This window comes from Sturnira hondurensis, unplaced genomic scaffold (assembly GCF_014824575.4).
Source record: "Sturnira hondurensis isolate 20B ecotype Veracruz unplaced genomic scaffold, ASM1482457v3 Scaffold0006849, whole genome shotgun sequence".
Classification (NCBI taxonomy): domain Eukaryota; kingdom Metazoa; phylum Chordata; class Mammalia; order Chiroptera; family Phyllostomidae; genus Sturnira; species Sturnira hondurensis.
In genome coordinates this window covers 1074851-1099255 of record NW_028079480.1, presented here as the reverse complement: position 1 = coordinate 1099255, position 24405 = coordinate 1074851, and the positions used below count along the sequence as shown (strand labels likewise).

Below are 24405 nucleotides of genomic sequence, written 5' to 3'. Positions count from 1 at the left end.
ACTGAGAGGCGGAATGCTCTAGAGTCAGGAATGTGGGCCCCCAACGGGCCCAAAGCTGTGCCTACCTTTTACTCACCCTCGATAGCTGTTTGCCTGACTAGCAATTTTGACCGTTTGAGAGGCCAAGCATTGTTTAGGCCTGTGGTCCCCATGAATGACTCGGTGGGTCCCTGGGCAGCTGGGTCATATCTGCCAGGACCGTGAGAGCAGTAGATTGGGCCTCAGTCGTGAGATGGGGATGCTTGCTGGCCAAATGGGCTGTTTGGAGCTGATGTTTCAAGAATACTCAGTGTTCCAGAAGAGTATATTCTGCCTATTGCACACAGACATGCAATTCCACACTACCTGTTCTACCAATGTTCTAGAGAGAGACCAACACAAACTCTGTATAAAATATTTTTATTTTTTAGTTTTAATTTTTTTAAGAATATTTATTTAGTTTTAGACAGAGGGAGAGGGAGAAACATCAATGTGTGGTTGCCTCTCATGCCCCCCCTACTGGGGACCTGGCCCATAACCCAGGCATGTGCACTGACTGGGAATCGAACCGAGGACCCTTTGGTTCACAGGCTGGCACTCAATCCAGCCATGTGAACCATATGGCACTGAGCCATACCAGCCAGGTCTAAAACATTATTTTTAATAAAAACAAAAGCAATTCATTCATGAAGGTATGGCTACAAGGTTAGTTAGTACCAAATGCAACTTGAATGTTTTTTCTACAATAGTAGTTTCAGCCTTGAGGACTTGTCTCCCTCAGGCCACAGCCCGGGAAGAGGACCCAGTGCAGACCTAAAAGCTCAAGGGCGGATTCCTGACTCAGGGTCACATGCTCTTGAGGTCCCTGAAGACGACGTGGGCTGCATTGCGTCCAGCAGCTCCCATGACACCTCCTCCTGGAAGGGAATTTCCCGTGAACCAAAGCTGCCCTTGTCCCCCAACACCCGGGATGGGGCAGGGCCAGGGCACCAGAACCACCCTGATGACCTTGAAGACAGATTCTGGGCCCCCCTGCAGGTTTCTTGCCTCAGAGCTCTGGGGAGGGGCGGGGCACGCAGGTGTCCCCTCTCAGTTTGAGGGCGGAGGTGCTAGATGACAAAACTCTCACTCAGCACGTGAGAGACTGAGGGCTGGAGGGGAAGATGTGGAAGAACTGAGCCTTTCTGGGAGGTCGAAACCCACACAGTGCGGAGAAAGCATCAAAACGAAGTGACCTCAGCGAGGTCAGGAAAGCCTGGGAAACATGCAGGGAAGACTTGTGCACTGAGAAACTTGACGAGATCCTTACTGGTCTAAACCCTGGAGGGGGCGTGTAGGGACCTGGGTCTCTCAGTCCTAAACCGGAACTTGGAGAGGTGTGCCTGGGACACACCCTCAAACCTCACGGGGCGGCAGTGGGAGCTAGCTGACCTGCAGCCTGCAGCCAGCCGGGCAGAGGCCGTCATGTTTCCCCGAGAATTCTGTGAATTCTGAATATGGGGATGGCTTGTTCTTGTGGGAGTCGGGTGCCCCCTCCCTCCCTCCCTGTGGCCCTCACTATTTCTCCTGGTCCCCCTCTGCATGCCTCTGATGTCTGGCCAGCCCTCGCATCTATACAGGCAGGGGGACCGCGGGTCACTCACCAGGATGGGCCCCGCTTCCGCAGAGGTACAGGCCCCGGAGAGGGCAGCGGTAGTTGGCATGCAGGGGCAGGGGGCGGGCAAAGTAGAGCTGGTCCAGCGTCATGGCGCCGTGGAATATGTTCTGCAGAGGCAGGGCCACAGTTGTGAACTGAGGGGCGCTGTGGTCTTCGCCACCTTTGCAGGCCTCTCCCCCTCCCCAGTTCTCTGAGAAAGGGTCTCCTTCATGCTGTTTCCTTGGTTCTTAGGATGCAGGAAGAGGAGGGGCAGAGAGGGAACGGGCGCGTGTCCTAGGGCTGGGGGCACCTTGTCAGGCAGGAAGAAGGGTGGGGACCAGTTTCAGAGCGCGAGGAAACCGAGTGGGGTATTTTGGAGGGGGATTCTCAGATTGGTGCTGTGGACTGGGACCCCCGCCCACTGTTTGGACACAGAGGAATCTGACGTGTTTAGCTGCTGGCACGTGTTTCTTTGACCAAGACACACATCTGAGCCTGGGCCCCAGGGCCACGCTCCAGCCAAGCACAGTAAGTGGTAGACAAAGGGCGTGGGGATCAGAGCTCGGCCTGGGTCGGATCTGCCAAGCGGAGGGTCAGCCTCGTGTGGCCTGTCTGGACAAGCAGGGCAACATCTGCAGGACGCCGCCACGGGACGTCCTTCCAAACAATGCTCTCAACATGTCCCAAACTGAGCTCCTTCTTGCCTGCAAGTCTGCTTTCTCCCGTCTTCCCTGCCTCAGTGGGTGACACCACCTTCTTCTCCTTGGCCTCCAGGCTGGGTCCTCCACATCACCTGCCCCTGGCCTCTCTGTGCACATTGTCACCACGACTTCTAACTCCTGCCCACCCCCCGTGCCTTCTCCACACCCATCATTCCTTCCCTTCCCACTGCCTGGCCTCCTTTATTCTACAGCTGGACCACTGTGGCCCAATAGAAGCATAACATGATCCACAGATATGGGCTTTATGTTCTAGTAACCATGTTAAGACTTTAGAAAGGGACTGGTGAAATAGATGTCAATACATATTTCATTTAACTCAGGAGATCCAAAATATTGCCATCTCAGTATGGGATCAGTATAATGATTTTTAATGAGACACTTTACACTCTTCTCACACTAAGTATGTGTGATTGGGTGTGCCCTTTACACCGGCATCCATTTTGGCCCAAACACACCGACGCCATCAACAGCTGCAGGAGGCTGGTGGCTGCTGTGCTGGAACTGGGCTCTTAGCTGGTCTCCTGGCCCCCGGTCTCAGTAGGCTTTACAGGCACTGACCTGAAGTCCAAGGACACGCTGCCTTAAGGGAGGGAGCTCCCTCCAAATAAATTCAAACAGGACAGGCTGACATGGACGTCTAGTCGCAAGGGCCACCATCCCGGTGACCTTCTCAGCAGGTGCCATCTCTCCGCTCTGCCTCTCTACTCTTCCCCTGCTCCCTAGACCTGCCCCCTCCTCTGTCACCATGGTCTCTGTCACTGTCCTCCCTTCCGAGGAGGGCTGTGTGTGCAGCAGGGTTGCAGAGAGAAGAATGTGATGAGGGACCCCCGCCAGGCATATTCTTACCCCTCCAGGAAGCCCAAAGATTCTCTCCAAATCAGGTGGCGTGAGGACATCTCTGCCCACCACGGAGCCCTTGAAGCCAGGGGCGTAGGCCTCGACACAGTCGAACACTGGTGCCCGACAGCCGGACACAGGATGGTGTTGGGGGAGGAGGAGGAAGTGTTACGGTTCACACCTTGATAAACTTACTATATACATCATTAAGCTATACACTTTAAATGGGTCTAGTTTAGCATATGCAAATTATATCTCAATAAGCAAAACAAAAACACAGTCCTTAGGCAAATAAATAATTCAGCACAAAGGCCTATGGGTCTCAGGCTGGTCCAGCCTCCACTCTTTCTCACCTCCTTACCCCAACCCTGAACACAAAGGTATTTGTCTCCCTCTGACTATGCCAAGCTTTCTTCGCCTCACTGCTTTGCTCAGCTGTTTCTTTTGCTTGGAATGCGCTTTGCCACTGCACTCACTCCTATTCATCCTTTAAGGCCCAGCTCAAATGTCCCCCCTTTGGGAAGCTCTCTCTGTCTCTCTGGCTCACCACTTCCTCCTTGGGTTCACATGGTCCCTTGTGCTGTGAGGTGTCCATTCATTACTCAGCCCGTGAGCAACCTGAGGGCAGCAACTGACTTTTGGACTTTCTTAGCCCAGTACCTAACCCTAGAAGGCACTCGCTTTGTAGACTTAGGTTCCCTTGGAGACTTCTCTCCACCTTGGGATAGAGCCTGAAGGTGTCAGTCCCGAATGGGGTAGTCAGAAGGAGAGGGGTCCACTCAGAGCACAAAGCCAGCTGGCCCTCGAGACGGGACAGGCTGGTCCCCCTTACCTTTGTCTGCATACGCATTTCTCTCCTGCTCATCCCAGACTTTGCCTCCAGCCAGGGTGTAGGGCGTGTACTGAGTGAAGAGGGAGAGGACGTGGCAGCCGGGGGGAGCCAGGGTGGGGTCCAGCGAGGAGGGTATGCAGAGCTCAATCATTGGCCTGTGACGGGAGGAGAGACGGATGGATCAGAAGGGCAGCTGCCCCCCAAAAAGGGGCTGGGGGCCTCTCTGAGGCAACAGGGGACAAAATGGAGGTTAGGACCAGATGACACCACGGCCAGGCCCATTGTCACTGTAAGGCCATGGTGGCTGGTCACCGTCATGGTATCAGTGGCCACTAGGAGAGTCTGGACTACCTGAGGAGCTCGCCCAGCCCCGAAGGTGTGGCCTGTCCCTGCCTTCCTCCACCTCACAGCCTGTAGAACAATCAGGGTCTCAAATGTCCCCAGGGTCCAGACAGAAGACAGCAGGTGCCCCGGCAGCCAGATTTCCACCAAGCTCACCGCTGCCTGGTTGTGACCTTTCCCGAGTAGGCCAAGCAGAGCCGAGCTGCTCGGGCAGCCTGATGCCCAGAAGCGGCAGAGCCTGCTTCCTGCCCCTCCCTGTTTACAAACCTGTTCCACCTGAAGCACATTCTTCTTCTGGTCTCCAACCATGACTGTCCTCAAGGTGGCCACATGAAATGCCCCTCTCCCTACACCCCACTCACTTGCAGTGTTTCCTCTGAACTTGGACGTCCACCAGATATCTCCAGAGTAACTTGTCCAAGCCCGAGGGCCTGGTATTCTGCTCCTCCCTGAACGCATCACTTTCCCGTTTTCATCAAAGGGAAACACCATCTTCCTGTGGCTCCTCTTTCTCATTCACACCCTACTTCCTGTTCAGGAAGATTTGCTTCCAGCAAATCCTGGAAGCTTTACTTTCAAATACCCAGTATGTGGCCACTTCTCACCACTTCTACTTCCCCTACTGGGGTCCAGGCCACCATCCTTTCTCCCTTGGATTCTGTAATAGTGACAAGTTGCAACAGCTGCCCCTTTTCTCCCCACAGTGGCCACAGTGGTCCTTCTGAAATGTAAGTCAGGCTTTGCACAAACTTCCCTGGAATAAAAATCCAATAGTGGCTGACATGGCCCAGCAGATGCAGCAGCTGTGGCTCAGCCCCCCCTCCTACCCTTCACCCACAGATTCTCTTTCTCCAGCCACTCTGGCCTCATCCCTGTGCCTCCAGCAAAGTACCACCCTCCTGCCCCAGGGCCTCTGCACCTGCCTTTTCCTCTGCCTGGCTGTTCTTCTTTAGATACCCACAACACCTGCATTCTCACTTCCTTCAGGTCTCTGCTCAGTCTCATGTTATCAGAGAAGCTTCTTCTGACCTCCTGATAAAGACTAACACCCTCTCCCATCCCCTGACCTACTTTTCTCCATATCATCCGTGCATGTTTGTTGCCTGTCTTGTCTCCCACCACAAAATGTCAGTGAGCCGAGGGCAGAGGCCTTGCTGACTCTTCTTGCTCCTTTGTGCCTGGGTCCCTGGAATAAGCCTGGCACAGAGTCGGAGCCCCAAAATATTCATGGATGGTAAGTGGACTTTGCCCCCTACCCTTCTCTCAGGGAACACGTCTTCCTTACCTCATGCTACACATAGCTGTGGGCCTGCCTTATAACTCCGCGTCTGTGCCACACCCCCACCTGGTCCCCCACCCGCCCACCAGTGCCTATACAGCAACTGGCACAGAATATTGTCAACAGAATATTGTTTTGGTGGAGGGTTGACAGTAGGGAAAGATGCTTGCTCCTGCAGTGTCCCTGCCTGTTCCTAGAAGGACGGAGACACAGCTGGGGTGCGGAGGGAGGTGGGAAGTGCTTTTACAAAGTTTGGACCAGGGCAGATTGTGAGAGGTAAGAGAAGCTGTAGAATCAGCTGAGTGTGTGCCTTTGGGTGGGCTGCTGAACTAGAATACGCCTCCTCCCTCCCAGAAAGCATTTTCTCTGATTCTTCTCAAATGCTAGCACTGGCCCCTCTGCAGTCCTTTGTTCCTTCTGCTAACCTGTGACACTTGGCCGAATGTGTTCAACTCTTCACCTCTTACCTGCCCGGGCCCACAGCTTTCTGGCCTGGGATGCCTTTCCTAGCCTTAGTATCTACATACAGATTTAGGCAGATCCTACATCATTGTGAGTATTTAACACCAGGTAGAAGAGCCAATCCCTTCTGGACACTCCCCCCACCTCACCAGGACCCTGTGTGAGAACACCCCGGGGGATGCAAAGCCCGGGACCACCCACCTCTGGGAGGGCCGGCCATCCACTGCATCCTCAAAGGCTTGATGGAGCAGGTGAGTGTCTTCACAGTTCAGGTGGATGGAGCACTGGTGATGGGGCAGTGGCTGGCCCCCGGGAGCATTAGGGGCTGCCAGGAAGTCAGGCAGCCTGTTGACAGCCACTGAGAAACCAAAGTCGGGGAGGGGTCAGGGCCCAAAGGCCTGTGTCCTCAGCGGCCCCAGGATCCTCCTGTACCCATCACCCAGTGTTAGACTAGGAAGAGAAAGTATGAACAAGTGTTTTGCTTTTAAACTGGGAGGCAGACAAGAGGTCGGGGATAGAAACGATGACGTAGGTCAGTTTTCCCCAGAACCCAGACATGGCTCACTGTGATCACGTCAAAGAGGCAGCTCCCCAATGGGGGGGCCTCTTACCGTTGATCTTGGTAACAGGTGACTGGGTGTCCAGCTGAGAGATTCTCTCCACGAACTCTTTAGGAAGCCACTCCTGGAAGCAGAAGTTTCCATTACAGGCCTTGGGGCGGCTGAGGCCCCAAAGTGGCTGCCTTCTTCCTTTGCTCAGACTGGTCTCCTGCCCCCTGTCTACTTCCAGAAGTCCTCTCCTCCTTTCAGAGGCCAGCCAAACCACCTTCTCATGTAAGGCCCCTCTCCTAACCACTCCTCCCCTGTGACCTGCCAGCGTCCTGGCTGCGAGGGGCCCACACTAACTCCTGGCTGCGAGGGGCCCACACTAACTCCTGCTTTAGATTTGGCTGGTGGTCTGCGGGCCTCTTTCTCCTCTGGCCCATAAACTCCTGGGAAGCTTGATGATCTCAGAAGTGCCTTAATAAGATGCTTTTCTGACTAATGTTTGTTGGATTTTATCATTAGAATCACTCAGAAGAAGTGGCGTCTGCCCCCAGGAGCAGTCCCAAGAACGGTTGGGAGCTCTGTGCCCATACATGTATTGTCATCAATTCTAGGGAGCGTGGCCAGTTGCAAAAATTACTCCAAACCCCCGCCCTCTGTGTATGCACGCCCCTTTGTAATGTCCTCCTGTTCTGACTCCAGGGCTGGCCACGAGACTAGACCAGTGTTGCTAAACAGGATGCAAACAGACGCCCAAAAAGCCCTTGCAAGGTTGAGATTGCTTGCTTTTGCCTCCTGCCAGGGGCTGGGAATATGCTAGAGATGAACGACAGGTGGAGCAGAGCCAGGTCACCCCTCCCCGTCGCTCCGGCAGAAACCGTGCTGCCCCAGCCGCAGCCCGCCGCCCCCTGGCACAGAAGCAGGCCCAGCCAAGGTCAGCGGGGCCCACTGGTTGACTCGGAGCTGAGGGCAGATGTATGAGCAAGCCCAAATCTGCTGAACTCAACCAAGATCAGTGGAATTCTCCAGCTCTTTGTGCTAAAAATCAGTATTTCTTGTCACATGCCCAGAAGTCGTGTGGTGGTTGATTATGTGGCCTTCCAATGAAAATGGATAACCGCTCCAGACAGTAGAATTAGGGCTGGTTAGGAAGGAGAATTCAGTATAGCAGAAAAGTGTGTAAATAACTCTGGATTGACCGTCAGACCTGGGGCCCCAGCTCTCACTCTGTCCCTTGCCACCTGCATGGCCTAGGGCACCTGGCCTCTCTGGTCCCCTTCCCTCACCTGTGCGGCTTCTTTCCTGTCGCTCCCTGCCTGCTAGGTGAGAAAGAGGAGGACCGGCTTCCCCCAGGGTGGACAGGCTTGGCACCTGCCCCCCGACCCCCATGCAGACCTGGCTCCCTTGATCGCCCCGCTTTTCAGCCCCTGTTGCGTCAGGCACCTTAACCTCTACCCCAGACCTCACCTGTGGTGTCAGCTTCAGGAAGGTGATCTGCGGCGAAGCGTTGGACAGCACCACTCTGCTCCTCACCTCCGAGCCGTCTTGCAGCACGACTCCTTGAATGCCTCCTCCACTGCTCACCTGCACCTTCACCACCGGCTGGACCCCACAGGGATGGGGCCCCAGGAATGCCCAGGAAGGACAGCTAGGTTAGATCTTCCAGGGTTCCCATCCTCTCTGCTGCTCCTAGTTGTTCACAGCCTCCCCGTCCGGAGCCCACCCTGCCGAGCTCTGTAGCCCCTCCAACTGGAAGGCTCAGTCTAGGGTTGGCGGTGGGCAATTCGAAGGGGCAGCAGAAGAGGTGGGATCCGGTTGACGGCTGCTCAGCTACTAACAAGCTGTGTAACCTGAGCCCCTCGTCCATTGGTAAAACGAGGGAACTTCCAAATCTGAGATTTTGTTCAATCTTGGGACTCTAGCCAATAATCAGAGTAGGGAGCATAGGGGCCATTCACCTTTTCGGTGAAGATACTTGCTCCATGTGCAGTGGCCGAGCTGGCGATGGCATCGGAGAGGGCGCCCATGCCACCCTGGACGTAGCCCCAGGCCCCCTGCATCCCCTCCAGGCCCCCCATCACGTGATGCAGCAGCACATACCTGAGGGCGGATCATCCGAATCAGTGGCTGGAGTTGGGATTTAATCTCCCCGAGTTCAAGGTGCAAATATTTCATCCTGTCTTGTACCTTCAACCTCTCCATTCCCCACCCAACCCTGTCCTTTCAAGGAGCTCTAGGCTCCTGTCAGAGGCCTTTGCTTCCCCATCTCACATTCTCTCCCCTTGAAAATGTGTCTGCAAGCAGCTTTGGTAACTGAGGTGATGCTGCCCCAAGCCCAGCCCCAGCTCTCTCCCAGGCTCCAGCCTGTCTGTCCACAGATATCTCCGTTTGGATGGTTTCTTGGCAGGCATCTCAAACCTGCTTCTTCCCCACACGCCCCAGCCTATTCCTCCTTCCATCTTCCCCATCCCAGTGAACGGCATCTTCAGCTTCCAAAAGGAACCTGGTGTCAATCTCACCTCCTGCTACTCTCTCACCACCTACATCCAATCACAGGCTGTCAAGCCTCTTCAAGAGCGTTCCCACGCCCCTGCTCCCTGGTCCAGGCCACTCTCTTCTCTTCCATCAACCACGGCAGTAAGTTCTTCCTGATCGGACCACTTTCTCCTGTTCTTTCTTCCCTGCAGACCTCTCTCAACACAGAACTTAGAGCCTGATCTCAGCACCCAGTAATGTTCCTGTCTCTTCCCTCCTTTCAAGCCTTCTCTGGCTCATTGTTGCTCTTAGGGTCATGGCCAGGTCCTGAAAACAATTTCCCAGGCTCCTGCCTGCAGGTCAGCCTCATCCCTCAGCGTGCTCCTGCCGCACCCCTACCAAACCGCACCTCTTCCAGTTTCTTGAATAGACCACATGGTTTCTCAACTCCCAACCTCTGCACATACTGTTCTCACAGCCCAGAGCCCCCTCCCTCCCTCATCTTTCTCTTAACAAATGCCTCCTCTCCTTAGAGTCTCAGATTAAACATCTCTTTCTCCTGGCGGGCCTAACTCCGGAGCACGAGGCTTTCCTGCTCCGTTTCCTATCACAGCGCTCTCGAGCTCCGCTATCGTTACTGGCTCCGTGTCTGCCTCTCCTTCAGGGTTTCAGCTCCATTTACCGCTGTAGCCCCAGCACCTAGCATAGGCAAGTGCTCCATCAATATTTATTGAAAGAATTAATGAAGAAACAAATTACTTCAAGGCACATTTTACAACCTGGGTGGTAGCTAATCCTCCTGGAGACCCACAGAAAAAGGATAGGAGGCCTCAGCTGAAAGATCCCAATTGGCTGTTTGATCACAGAGCTTGGCCAAGGTGTGGCGGCTGCTGCCAAGCCCCCTTTTCCATGGCCCCTGGGGAACCTGGGGCTGGCCTAATGCACGCTGAAAATCGCTTCCAAAGGGTGCTCTCCTCCCTTGAGAGAAAAGCCACATTGACAGCTTCTGTCTGCATCTTCTGGCACATTGGATGTGGCCCAACACCTGGCAGCATCCTTCATCCCGACACACACACACACACACACACACCCTCCCTTCCTGCTCCTACGGGGCCCATTGAGTCGCTAGCGACCCCAGTGTCTGACTGCCTCCTCTGAGACCAGGGTGCCAGCAGAGCCACAGGCAGCTTCCTGCCCTCACAAAGGTGCCTGTGTGAGAGCGTGTCCTGGGACACGGGGAGAAGATCAGTGGGAGATGGTGGGGCCATCAGGCTTCTTGGGAGGGGAGGAGATAGCGAGAGGGGAGGAGAAAAGTGGGAAGAAGATATGCTCATGTGAGCTGTCCCATGGGAGGCGACGAGTGGGTTTTCTCACCGAAGAGCAGAGAGCAGTGGCTAAGAAAGAAGAGCTGGGGGAGGAGGTCAGGTAACTTGGGCTGCGGACCGGCTCTGCCGCTCCCTGGCCGTGTATCTGCGGGCAACACATTCCCCTTCTTGAGCCATGGCTCTCAGATGTTAACACGAGGGTTAGATGGATTGTGTATGAAGTGCGTGGCTTCGTGCCTGGTTCACGGGTGAGCTTGGGGAAGGATGGCTGGTATCGCTCCTTTGGGGGAGCCCGCTCCTCGCCTGCAGCCCCACCTCGCCTCCTGCACTCACCCACTCCCCGGAGTGCGGGGACTTGTCATGGCCCCGATCACAGCATCCGTTGCTAGACTGGCTTTTAGAGGCTCGGACTCAAACCACTGGTCCAGCACCTGGGGCAGCAAACGGCAGGGAGCAGGGAGGGCTCAGGGGCCTCGGGAGGAGCGAGCACCTCACTTTGAGGCCCAACCTGAGGTCAGGGAGCCCCTCACCTTGGTCATGGGAGCTGTGAGCACCTGGTAGTACTGGGGCAGCCGGGCTCCCAGGATGCGGCCTGGAAGAGGAAACCCAGGAAACAGAAACTGAGACAGGCAAGAAGGAAATGCTCTGATCTGCAATATCACCTGCTCCTTGGCCTGTGAAGTGGGAGTAACATATCACACACCTGAGACCGGTTGCGAGGATTCAACAAAGGTGTAAAATGTTTGCTTCACAGGCACTTAATACATTTTAGCTGCTGGAATTATTTTGGGAAGATTTTATTTTAATATATTTTATGGATTATGCTATGAGAGTTGTCCCATTTTTGTCCTCCTCTTTATTCCCCTCTGCCTTGCACCTCCTCTCCCACCAGCATCCCCTACTTTAGTTCATGTCCATGGGCTGTACATATACATTCTTTGGCTTCTCTATTTCCTACATTATTCTTGACCTCCCCCTGTCTATTTTCTACCTACCATTTATGCTACTTATTCTCTATACCTTTCCCCCATTCTCCTCCCTCCCTCTCGCCACTGATAACCCTCCATGTGATCTCCATTTCTCTGATTCTGTTCCTGTTCTAGCAGTTTGCTTAGTTTTTGTTTTTCAGGTTCAGTTGTTGATAGTTATGTTTGTTGTCATTTTACTGTTCATACTTTTGATCATCTTCTTTTCCTTAGATAAATCCCTTTAACATTTCACATAATAAGGGGTGGGTGATGATGAACTCCTTTAACTTGACCTTATCTGAGAAGCACTTTATCTGCCCTTCCATTCTAAATGACAGCTTTGCTGGGTAGAGTTAACTTGGATGTAGGTCCTTGTATTTCATGACTTCAAATACTTCTTTCCAGCTCATTCTTACCTATAAGGTTTCTTTTGAGAGATTAGGTCATAGTTTTATGGGAACTCCTTTGTAACTTGTACCTTATTCCCATATGTTGACTTCTGTAAGGCCTGTGGTAGCTAGCTTGGCTAGTCTACTCCACAGATACTGATTCAGAGTATCTTGGAGAGTGAGTGGGTAGTAAGGCGGTGAGGTCAGGGATCTTAATCTCCAGCTATTGTAGCCCCTGTGCCTAGCTTAGCTGGCACAAAGTAGTTGCTCAATAAATGTTCATTACATGAACATTTCAGCACAAACCTCTTTGGATGGTAATCTGAGAGACAGTGTCTACTTTTGGTGTGTGTGATAGATATTACTGCCTCTAATCCTTCTTCCCTCCCACATCCACACACTTGTCTGTGTAACTCTGCAGTGCCTCCCATCCCAGCTGGATTGCTCCTGCCCGACTCCTTGATTCTGCACTCATCCACATGGTTTGCTTGGCCAATGAAGTGTTTGAAGACGTGATGCAAACAGCAGCTTGAAATTGGCCTGGACGTCAGGGCTTCCATCTGCGCTTCTGCCACTGCTGTCAGAGGCCATGTCTGGACGAGCCTGCAGCTTCTAAGAGGAGGCTGAGAGGCACCTGGAGCAGAGCTCTGCCTCAACCACAAACATATGCGTGAAACCAGACCAGATCAGTTGAGCCCAGATGGATCAACTAAACCATGCTGATGGTGAGATTCGTGAGAAGCACATTTTTATTTTTAATGTTATTGGAGTTTTATAGTTTTATGCAGCAATTTTGTGATCATAGCTAGCTATTTCAGTATTCTTCTAAAACACAGAAGCCAAATTGGTCTTTATAACCTAGAGTAGTAGAAAAGAGTAGCATGCTTAGTCAAACTTCCCTTCACATGGTCATGGCAGACATTACTAATTGATCACAGAATTTTTTTCTCGCTGAGCCCAAATCCAGCATCCTCTTTGTATGGGGCATCTCTTCAAACTCTCTTGGCCCCTATCTTTTATTCTAGCTGGCTGTGGTGTAAGCCCTCCTCCTCACAGAGGTGCTCTAGGCCGTCCCTATAAACAGACGGCGGCAGGCAGGCTGCCATGGAGGCTCAGGTGTATGGAGGATCGTGGAGAAAAGGGGCTCTGCTCCCTGAAGGTCACGCATCCTGCCCTCACGCCAGCCCTTTGGACTCACCTGCCTGCAGCAGGGGTGTAAGGGTGGTCAGCGACTTGAGCCTCTGCAGCAGGGAGCCCTGCTGGAAGGCCTCCATGTCCACGGGGGCTGCATCCAGCAGAGGGTCAATGGCTAATGCCAAGCGATTGATGAAGTCCTCATATTGGGGAAAAGCCTAGAACAGAGCCCCAAGTCAAGGCCCCATTGCCTAGAAGGGACATGGTCCCCCGTGCCTGGCCCTCCATGGTGCCCCTGTGCGGCCTGCTGCCCCTCTGCTGAGCTTCTGTGGTTCCTCGGGCCTGACGCTGGGCCTTCTGAGCATGGCTGTGCCGAGTTACTCGCTGTTCTGGGTCTGTGTGCTGCTGTTGACACCAGGGGAGATGACAGAGAGCCTGGGCAGTGGGAGAGCCCTTGGGTGGTGGCAGGAGCAAGGGGCTCATGCTGGCCGAGACCAGTTATCAGCCACAGAAAACTGGCAAGTACCTAGGGTGTGGTCTCTGTGACAAACCAAAAACCACTGAAAAGTTTCTTCTTTCTCTCCTGTCTGTCCACATGTTGCTGATAAAAGTGAGCTCTCTTTCCCCAAATCCCTGCATGACGACTGCGTTTCCCTGGTCTGCAAATCTCCCACGTTCTCTCCCCACAAGCAGGAACAGTAGTCTCTTCCATTCGCCCCAGCAGCTCCCCCGACGGAGTCTGCTCGACACCCAGCCCCCCTCACTGTGTCACCGGAGGCCTTATCTTCGTTTTCTGCCCAGAGCCTTTAATTTCCGTTTCATCTAGACCCACAGATACACCCACGGAATTTTAATAATCGTCACATGAGGAAAGTCCTGTGCTGAAGGACATTTGAGAAGTCTTGGTGAACGTGAGGTTAAACAGCTCTCTCCGCAGTGGCCCTTTGATACGACAGCGGACAGAGACAAAGCCACAATCCAAGCCCTGTACTTTCTACACTGGGATGTGCCCCTGCCTCGCGCCCCTGCCTTGCGCCCCCGTGGCCGATAACACTCAAGGCCACAGCCACTATCCAATAGGCTCAGGGACCCAGCCTTGCCCAGAGTCCTCTCTAGTTCGCCTCAGACGGGCAGGGTTTGGAGAACAGCGTGTAGGTAGGGAGGGGTCCCGGACCTGCTGCATGGAGGAATCGCTTTGAAAACAAGCAACGCTCCCTCAGTGATTCTGACTGTCAGCCAGGTCAGTACTAGATCAACACAGCAAAAAGCAACACACATCGACTGTATGAACCTAGGTTCTTCTCATAATAATGTCTCCACCAAGATATGAGTTAACTCATATGCTATGCCGTCAGCTTATATCTAGGCTTAGTACAAAACACAGCCATTCAAGGAATCGTTTAATATCTGCAAAACCAATAGCACCAGGCCCACTGCATCCAACGACTCTTTAGACATAGCAGCCCACAAACCCCTCATAATGCACTCCTGAGGGAAAAGTGTGCCCCCGACAGACCTGGGCGCTCCCTTCAGCAGACCTGTCTGCCAGCACGGACGGTTTCTGGCCTTGGGCTGCCAGGGGATTGATGCCAGATCGAATGAACATTTATTACAACTCTCTCGTCCTAAATTCCTGATTCGGTTCATTCTATCCTTAATTGTGTCTGATCCATGCTTAATCCTTCTTTTGGGCCTTCCTGTGCTTTAATACTGATAACCGCTTACAGTTCTGCCAGGAAGCAGGAGAGAGAGGGGCCCGTGCAGTGTGAGTGTGGAGCCGTGGGTTCCCCCATCAAAACTCAGCTGGCAGAGGCCACTGAACACACACAGGTTTGGGGGCCCCGGGTCCCCAGGTTTTAACCACTCGCTTCTACCCCCTTCTCCTCCCAGTGCCCAGGATCAAAGGCTGGCACAGGCTGACACCCTCCTAGGGCTGGGGGTGTGGCCTGTCCAGGCCTCTGTGACCCTTGGACACGTGCTCTCAAGGGACCACGAGAGCCCATTCCTCTCACGAGCTGCCTGTAGGCTGGAGAGGGAGGAAGAGATCGATCACTGGCCCCCTTCCCTACCTGGGCATCCTTCTGTGAGAACTGGGCGATCTGCTTCTGGTTTTCCGCCATGTCGGTGCCCAGAAGTAGGGACCTGGGCCTCTTGCTTCCTGTGCCTTCTTCCAGCATGGGGGTGAAGGAGTAGGGGTTCCGAAGGTGCAGCTTCAGCCCATGTTTCTGCAGAACACAGACCAGACACGCGACCTAAGAAGAAAAGTGTGGCCTCTGCCCTCGACCCTTCTCTGATCGTGTTTACGACCATGTACGTATCTGCATGCAGGTTCCCAAGGTGCTGATTCCTATTTTTTAATATAAGTGTATAATAAGCCCTCTTGTCCAGGTACCCTGTGGCAGTTCAGATCACACCACACCACACCATGACAAACCACACTATACTATACTGTGCCACACCATGTGTCATACACACCACGTCTCACCATACCACACAATGCCACACCACACCATGGGATGTCACAGTACACCACGCAAAACCCTACCACCCTGTGCCAGGAGCTGCACCAGGGTGTACAGTGACTTCCTCACACGCAGCAACTCCCTGTCACCTTCACTGTACAAACGCAACAACGAGGCTCAGAGAAGTTAACTGACTTGCGCAAGGTCGCGCTGGGAGGTAGGTCGGGTTTGCAAACCACACATCTGTGACTCGAGCGCCCTGGCTCACTCTCAGCACTCGTCTGGCTCCCCCCCTCCCAGAGATAAATAATTAAAACTTAGAAAGATACAATAAAGCAACAATCATGTGAAAATCCGTATTTACAAGGTAGATAGATTATTCACATCAAAAACTTTTATTTTTTTTTGAATAAAAAAAAGCAACCATACATTGATGTTTCTCTTCCTCTCCCCTTCCCCTCTAAAGATAAATAAATAAAATATTTAAAAAATAAATAAATAAAAATAAAGTGAATAATCATGAGAAAATTTCTATTCTGTGATTCTTAGTTTTCAGAAGCTAGATTTTCCAAAAGAAGGGTCTACCCACATACCCACCACCACACCTGCTACTGGTGTAAGTGGTGCATTTGCAAGCTGCCTTCGGCTGGAGTGTGTGAGGGACTGAGGACCAGAGACCCTTGCGCAGGCCTTGGCTAGATTTCATCCTGTCCTGGTTGGTAACAGGCTCATTCTCTCCCACCTCTTCTCTCTCTCTTTCTCTCTCTCTTCCTCTCTGTTTTTGCCTCTCTTTCTCTTAGGAGCTCGAAGAGTAATTTGTTAATGGGTTTCTGTAGTTACTTAGTTCAGAGAACTCCTCTTTGTGAAACTGTTCAAGCAGCCAAATTGCTGTGAACAGTGGCTCAACATCTTATTAGCTCCAAACTTTCAATTATAGCCAAGTCAATGCTAACATCACGGCAGCTTCCTGTACAGATGGCAAAGGACCTTTTCCTCTTGGGTGACAGGGGCACCAAGCATGTGGAAGCCAGCAGGCTCAGGGGTGAGGCGCCAGTTTATAAAAGAGGCAGACGGAATCTGAAAGGCTGGGGGCAGCGTTGGCTAAGCCTGTGGACCAAAGTCAAGCTGTGGAAAGTCAGCAGGGGCGGACTGAGAGGTCTCAGACGCTCTCACAACAGCCCAGGGGCTACAAAGGGTGCGGGTCCCTCTGACTTCCTGCTCAGGCTGCTGCGGATGGTAGCAGGATCTCAAGTTCAATCAGCCTCATGTCCTAAGACAGCTCTGCAAGCTCAGAGTCTCAAGGGTTCAAGTCGGTTCCCAGTGAGGGCCAGACTAGATGCCAGAAAGTGATGGGCAGGGAAGGGGGTGGGGTCCTGGTCCACGTAGGGTGTCAGGGTGCTGCACGTAGGAACATAGGGCTGATGTTGCCAAATTTGTTCATCAAAGAAAGTTTCATATGTGAAATTTCCTGACTTTTAAGACACTGGCTGGGCTGGACAAAACCCATCTCTAGGAATGTACCAAGGAGACTGTGTGGAATGGACAAGCCCTCAGGTGGAAGAGAGACTTGGGGTGCACAGAATCATCCTCCCTGTGCCCCGGGGTGGGCACAGGATGGGCAGCCTTCGCCCCAGAGGGAAGCCGGAACTGACCCCTCTCCCGGCCCTGGTCAGGCTACAGGGCCTCTACCTTCAGCTCCAGGTCAGTGTAAATCTGTGGCCTCAGAAGGCTGAGCAGGTAGGATGCTCGAGAGAACTTGAACCCTGAAACCAAATCAGATGAAGACCATTACCAGTGGCCACCAATGAGCCTCCTGCCCTCAGCCCCGCACCAGCTCTTGGGGCTCACCTGGCACGATCTCCTCCGTGACGGCCGCGCCCCCGATCACATGGCGCCTCTCAAAGACGGCTGTGTTCACCCCCAGTCTCTGCAGGTAGGCCGCCTGGGGGGGACACACAGGGCCCTCCTTCACCACTGGGGACGAGCCTGCAGTCTCAGGGTCCTCACTACTGGGCCAGCCTGCCACCCCTCGGCTCCTGCTGTTCTCATCTCTAGGAAACCCATTCCCTTGTGTCCCCTGTAAACTTGTACTTTCCCAAATGTCTTCTAAGATCAGACATGATGGCTTCTGCCTCTCTAGTTCCCAGCTGAAGGTCACCTCCCCTCCTGCCAGGCCCCAGTGCCTCCATGAACTCAGGCCCCTCTCCTCCGGGTGGGTGTGAGCTCAGCCCTCTTCACAGGCCCCGAGAGGCAGCACAGCAACCTTGACCAAGGATGCTGGGCCAGCTTTGCCTCTCCGGCTTCTAGTCCTCTCTCTTTCTGCTGGGGCCCCTTGACACCCAACCCCCCGGGCCTCTGTTTCCTCCTGTGCAAAGGTGGGGCCAGTGATGGCAGCGCCCACAGCACCTGGTCCGTAGGCCACTGGGCGGTCACTGAGCTGGGCCCTGGTACACAGATCGTGCCCGATGAATGAAGCTAGGTCTCCAGTACAGCTTTATTTGGAGGAACAAATGATGGAGGGGTTACTCATTTTTCTCTAGCACTTAGTTGGAAATCAATAAATATCTGCTAATTAGAATTCATCGGGCTTTGGGTCTATGCTGGTCTTTCACTATCACCAAGGTGACAACACGGATGGTGTAGCTCAGAACTCGGACTTAAAAAATGGTTTATTTGGCGACTACGAGGTGCCAGACATTGGACCGGATCATCTTGTTCAACCCAGCACCCTCGAGGTGGGAGTATAATTCTCCCCATTCCACGGATGAGGAAACCGAGGCTCAGTGAGTTGAATCACTCCCCTTAGGCTCATGGGGCCGATGGGCACAGGAGCTGGGAATTGGACGCAGCCACTCTGGACCCAGGGCTGCACCCTCTGCACATCCCAGTGAGAAGGGAGAAAGAGCAGCGCTGACCTCGGGAAGCCGGCCTGGCGCTCGGTGGAGAGCCGCACGGCTCTGTCAGAAGGACACCTGTGACCAGGGGAGCGTGAGGGCATAGAGACAGACAGAGCAAGCCCCTCTGCAGTTCTAAGCACAGACATAAACGGGGCTCTGGGCCACTGGAAACACCAAAGGCATCTGTCTGGGCCGCGTGACTGCTGCTGCGTCTCCAGCTCCCGCTCTCCTCCCCGCTCCCTGCAGACCAGATTTATCGGGGTGCCTGGTCAGAGTGGTCCCACTTTCTGGCAGTGCCCCTCAGGAGCAAACACCTCCTTCCTAGAATCCCCCTCAAATCATCCAACCAAAGTGCAAATTGGAAAATCAGTAAAATGTTCACGCAAAATTGATATGTCAGGGAAAGCAGTGCTTTCACTGAGATTTAACGCCCATCGTGTCCCCCCAGACGTTGCTGAGGCCCCAGGTTGCTCTTCTACAGCTGCCGATGCTTCCAGACGTTCCACGTTCGCCTCGTGTCCTGAACCCCCACTGGCACCTGTGGCCTCCCACTTGTACACGGACTCAGGGCTGAGAGGCACAGCCACAGGGTGGCCCTGGCCCAGCTTGGAGTGGCACCTCCTCTGCTGCGCTGGCTTCCTCGCTGTCTCCAGGATGCACCTGGGGCCACGTGGCTGCTGTGGCTCCAGCTGGGCCTAGACCTGGCAGGTGCACAGGGCTGTGTACACAGAACTGCCCTGAACCTGGAGCAGAGCCCCCCCCCCACCAGCTCTAGACACCTGGCTGCCCAGCTCAGACACGTCTCCCAGGCTGTGCCAGTCCCGCACTTCCCCAGCTCCACGTGCATTAAGGAGGGAGGGGAGAGAGAAGGGAGTCGCTGATGTCCTCTTTAACTATCGCAGAGGTCCGTCCCAGCCAGCCGCTGGTGAGCACCAGGCAGAGGGCGCTAGCCTGCCTTTTCTTCTCTCCGGAGACCACCCAGAGCAACACGCTTGGGGCCAGTGAAGTGGGACAGGGGGGGTGGTACTCACCGCCACCAGCCCGTTGTGACCTGCAATGACACAGGGAGAGGGGAGGAAGCAACACCGGTCAGTGGACAGACAGACACATTCCTTGAGTACTGGGGTCACGCATCCCTGTCCCCATGCCTGTGAACATGCTGGAGAGGAAGCAGAAGCTTGGGGGACCCCTAAATTTGTACCTGGATGTTAGCACGGCCTCTGGCTTGATGCCTTAAAACACCTGGTCTTTCAGGGTCAGAAAACCCTGGTTCTTCCCCACCTTGAAAGATGTCCTGGTCCAGTGAGGGGCAAGGGGGGATCTGCGGTCAGCAGCTGGAAGCCAACCAAGCTTCCGTCACTTGGGGATGAGTGGGTGACTGCCGGGGGCAGTGTCACAGTTTACTTGGCAGGGAAGAGAAGGGAACGTGGCTGGTTCACTGGGGCTGCAGGTTTCTGTCTGCATGGAGTCAGTGGCCGCCCCGTGAAGTGTGGGTTGTGTGGACGGCTGCCGCTGTCAAGCCTGGCTTTGTTGCCAAGTATGGCTCACAGTAGTGCCCTGGCAGGCGACGGGCGCATGGATTTGTCTCTGTCAGTCCCAGTGCCCCCCAAACAAAATAAGCACAGTCCAAAAGGAAGTCACAGACATGCAGTTTCCATGCGCACTAGAGAGGCTAGTGCAGTGCAAGGGTGCCAGCACACTTGGCAAACTCAGCTATCTTACATACAAAGTTTCTTTCCAAAAAGCTTAGGGGGCTGCTTTTGGGTTAGGAGCCCTGGACTTGGCCTGGGACCCCTGTTCCGCACGAAGCCCACTGCTGCTGGCAAGTGCCTCTCCAGCTTTGAGAAACTTCAAGGTCACCTGGGGACTCTTGCAAGTGCGGAGTCTCCCAGACCCCTCCCAGGGTCTCCCCAGCAGGCTGTTGGCGGGGCCTGTTCTCCCAGGTCCCTAGGTCATCTGATGCAGGGGGCCCCCGGGGCTGAGCGGCCTCCTCTTTCCTTACTTTCAGGAGAAGGTGCAGCTGCCGGGGAGAATCCTCCGGGGGGGGGGGGGGGCGGCGAGAATAGGCCCCTGTCATTTTCAGGGAAGGAGGCGGGGCTCGATCTGGGCCACTCAGCAGGTGCCTGTCCTTGGAGATAAGAGGTCGCCCTGTGTCTTCACAGTGGGCAGGAGATGGCTGTGTTCTCTCAGGGCCCACCTGAAGACTGTGTTGACTCAAATAAAAATGCTCAGCTGACAACCATAGATAGGGGAACAGCAACGACCCATGTGATGGATTTCTTCACAGCTGAGATGATTTTGCATTAAATTTTCCACAGAGAAAGCCCCAGGGTTTTGGAGGTCATTGAGCCTCTCATCCACCTGAGGGATCTCGAGCGTGGAGTTCCCAAACCCCTCCCACATGACCCACGGGGGGAAACACTCTGCTCTGCAGCCAGCACAGCCCCCACACGCGTGTGTGCTTCACAGAAACAAAAGTTTCACATAACAAAACTGATATTAACTCGTGTCATGTGATCAGCAGGTGATGGTCTATTTAATAATATCTTATTTTTTAAAATGCTGGAGGACATACTATTTTTACACACTTGAAAATTCTCCTAGGAAGCTTTGAAAAATATTTCTGGGTGGGACTTGTGAATGGGCCCTGGTCTTGGACACATCCAACCTCGGGGCCGGTGCGGAGCTCAGCCCGACGACTTGGGCTGCTCACCAGGCACGACCCTGCGAGAGTCCGCTTAAAGGCCAGGAGCCTCGAGCTTCTTCGCTTGTAAAACTGAGAGGATGCTGGGGACCTTGCGGTGTCCGCAGAGAGAGTAACCAATAATATATGTAAAGCCCTGGCCCTTAGCAGCCCCACAATAAACGGTAGCTATTGGTCCTTTAATTACTGTTGATTATAAGTCTTGGAAAACTAATAAAGGCTTCCAGGCAAGTGGGTTCCAGTTCAATCATCCCAGATAAGCCCTCAAATGCACAAACACACTTCAAATGACAAAGGTCGAGAATCTCTCCTTCCTCCCCCCTCCTTCCCCAAGTCCTGGCTGAACTCTCCTGTGGCATTTGGTGGCCTCTCCCTGCCCTTGGAAGTGGCCTGAAGCTGCAGGCCCAGCTAATCTCCCGGCCTGACCCCGGGGTCGTCAGGCACCAGCACCAGGGCCCCCTGGAGAAGCTTTCCTCAGAGGAGGATCTGAACAAGGGCTCCTGAGCGTTCACGCTGCAGCGGCCTTTAGGGGATCCACTCACAGGGCTGGGAACACACGCTGACCCCCGGGGTCACCTGCAGTCTTGAGAATCCCAATCGCGGGTTCAGGGCCCAGGAAACCGCAGTTTCACAAGCTCCTGGGTCACTCTTAGGCACATTCTTAGGTGACTAAGTGTCATCTTCCGGGCGGCTCCCAGGTGCTGGGGTGACTTCGGGATGACTCATCGGCGTGTTGTGCCAGCAGCTGAACCGTGGTGAACGGCGCAGAGAATGGAGGGAGTGCTCTTCCAGAATTCAGACACTCTCACCTGAGCAAGGAGAGTGCCCTGTTGCTGAAGGAGGCATGGAGTTCGGGGGTGAGTCCTCGTTGTTCCACTTCTTTCACGCTCGTTCTACTCTTTCAGGAGAATGAAAGTATCAGACATTTTGGGGAAAACCATCCGCATTTGTCGGTTGTGACCATAGGTTGAGTTTGGCAAAAGACAGAGAGTTTCGGCGAGAATCAACCAGTCGCCTGGGACTTAGAGCGCCATCGTTTTACCTCCAAAACGGTGCGCCGCGCCGCTTTCCATCGAGCCGGCCAGCACACGGCTGCGGGCGCGCGCACGCACACCCCTTCCCAGCTGTCTGAGGGATGCCTCCTCCGCTCAGTTCTGTCATTGTCTCTGTATAACCCAGCTGGAAATAATGTCAACAGCTGGGACTCAGGCCCTTCATGAGTGTGAATGGCCTGCCCTGGGGAAGCGCAGCCTGGTCCTGACCTGCAGCCGCACGGTCACGGGGGAGAACAGGGCCTCTGCAGCCCGGGTCCACGGACTGCAGCGGGACCACTGTTGCAGATTCCACCCTCCCATGCGTGCAGGGCGGCGGGGCTTACTCTCTGCAGACACGCACACCGGTCTCTGGGACTCATTTCCACGTCTTCCTAACTGCCTCCTAGCAAACAATTCCACTTTCCTCTGGGGATGGGTGGCCTTAGAGATGAGACTGTGGTGGCCAGAACTCAGGGCACTTGGGTGGCTGGATTTCACTGGCCTGTTGCCTCAGGGCTGTTAATTTCTAACCGTCACACACCATATACTTTTCAAGAATATGGCAACCAGCACATTTCACAGGAGGTGGAATGACCTAGTCCCCCCTCATCATTCTAGATGGTGAGGCGCAAGCCCAGAGAGGGCAAGAGTCTTCACCAGACCACACAGCAAGTCGACAGCCCAGGCGACCTCAGAGCCCCAGTGCCTGCTTGCAGACCGGTGTGCTTTCCACTGTAGCCCCCGCTGTCACTCGCCCCAATTCCTGGCCGGCTTGTGCCCAGAACACAGGGAAGGTTGGGAAGGGGGCCCTCCAGGCCTCTGAGTGGGCTGCCCTCCCAGCCCTCAGCCCGCTTTACCTGCTCCTATCACCACCGCGTCGTACTCAGGCTTCAGGCGTGCCTTGGCTTCCCAGTGAGCTTGCCTCCGAGGGACACTCAGGGCCCTGCTGAGGCCCCGGCCACTTGCCGCCATTTCTGCCCAGAACTGGACGAGGAATTTGCTTGCAATCAGCGTTTGTCCTCCTCAAGCTGGGGGAGGAGCAGAGCCAGCGTAGGACAAGGGGAGGAGCTGCAGTCCTGCAGCCATTCTTGGCCTTGGGCCATGTCTAAACAGAGCAGGCCGAGCTGCACATGCCCCCAGAGTCCACACAGGACAGAGCTGTGGGAGGTCGCCTACGATGCCGTCAGAAGTGGTGCCGCCTCCAGGCCTCTGGAGTGTAACCTCTGTGCTGATGGTTCTCCAGGGCCCATGTGTGCCAGGTGCTGTGTGGGCTCCGGGCCTCCCATTGTACAGACAAGGGACACCGAGGCTCAGAGGAGGAAGTGCAGCCTAAGTGTCCACTGTGCTGTCCTGCTTCTCATTAAGGAGTTAAGCACCTGGGGTGTGCTGAGCGGGAAATCTGAGACCCGAGTCCAACTCTGCTCCCACTCCCTGTGCTGCTGGCCTGTAGGGTGGGGGACCCCGCAGGGAGCTCAGGGCCTCAGCAAAACTGGGGGGAGGGCCACGTCTCCCTGGGCCCTAGAGAGCAGCACATTGTCTCCCCCAAATGCCTAACCTCCATGAGCTCAACAGGCTGCTGCAGGGGCCTGAGGGGCCGGGGTCCAGTTCACTCATCTGAAATTCTTGGGGTTCACCTTTTTCTTAAAAAAAGGTTTTTATTTATTTATTTTCAGAGAGGGGAGTGGAGGGAGAGAAGGAAAGAAACATCCAACAATTGCCTGTTGCACGCCCCCAGCTGGGGACCTGGCCCACAACCTAGGCACGTGCCCTGACCAGGAACCAAACTGGAGAGCTTTAGGCTTGTGGGCACGACGTCCAACCCACTGAGCCACACCAGTCAGGGCTACATTTTTCTTTTGATGGCCTGGACTTTTTCTGTCTCCTGGCATCTTTCCCAAGAATCCTCAGGGATTAAAGATCACCTCTGTAAATATCTTAAGCTACCACGCCTTCTTATTTCCCCCCTGGCCTGCCTTGACTTGAGAGTGCCTTTGTCCTTAGCCCGTTCATTAGCAGGCCACTCCCCCGTAGGAACAAAGCGCCCCAGGGGCTAGGCGACTTTCCAGAAACCTGCGGTTGGAAACTCACCTACAAATTGGGACAGTATGTGGAAAAAGTGCTTCTGAGTAAGAGGGTGCCCGAGGACCTTCTCCTGAACTCCCTCCACACACCCTTAAACCACCACCCCCGCTGCTGACACCCCACTCAGGACGCTCCCCCGGTGTTACTAGAATTTTGAAAGTTAAACCGAGAATGTACCTCATGCAGCTGCTAAAATTTAAGGGGACAAAAGTGGGGATCCTAAACAGCGGGGGTAGGGGGGTTCCAGACTGTTTCCCCTTTGTGCTTTTCCATATTTGCCACAATCGATGTTTTACATTTC

At 54.2% G+C, this 24405-nt stretch overlaps 1 protein-coding gene across 1 annotated transcript; it reads right to left on the bottom strand.

Moving 5' to 3' along the window:
• Positions 1-624: 624 nt before the first annotated feature.
• On the bottom strand, positions 625-23682 carry PYROXD2 (pyridine nucleotide-disulphide oxidoreductase domain 2). Its single transcript, XM_037050785.1, has 16 exons — positions 22880-23682; positions 19316-19335; positions 17236-17329; positions 17077-17150; positions 14995-15150; positions 12990-13143; positions 10965-11026; positions 10768-10865; positions 8593-8734; positions 8102-8236; positions 6701-6773; positions 6291-6447; positions 4007-4161; positions 3184-3290; positions 1623-1743; positions 625-896 (listed from the first exon to the last, which is right to left on the bottom strand). The coding sequence occupies exons 1-16, from the start codon at positions 22992-22994 to the stop codon at positions 826-828; spliced, it is 1734 nt and encodes a 577-aa protein (XP_036906680.1). The 5' UTR covers positions 22995-23682; the 3' UTR covers positions 625-825.
• Between the last annotated feature and the right edge of the window lie 723 nt (positions 23683-24405).

Bases quoted from the DNA above. Each gene is read 5' to 3' on its own strand.
- PYROXD2 (XM_037050785.1), bottom strand. From the start codon at position 22,994: ATGGCGGCAAGTGGCCGGGGCCTCAGCAGGGCCCTGAGTGTCCCTCGG. The intron at 15,151-17,076 runs GTAGAGGCCCTG...TGTGTTCTGCAG, and splicing joins ACACTGACCTGGAGCTGAAG to AAACATGGGCTGAAGCTGCA. The intron at 6,448-6,700 runs GTAAGAGGCCCC...TTGGTTTCTCAG, and splicing joins ACCTGTTACCAAGATCAACG to TGGCTGTCAACAGGCTGCCT.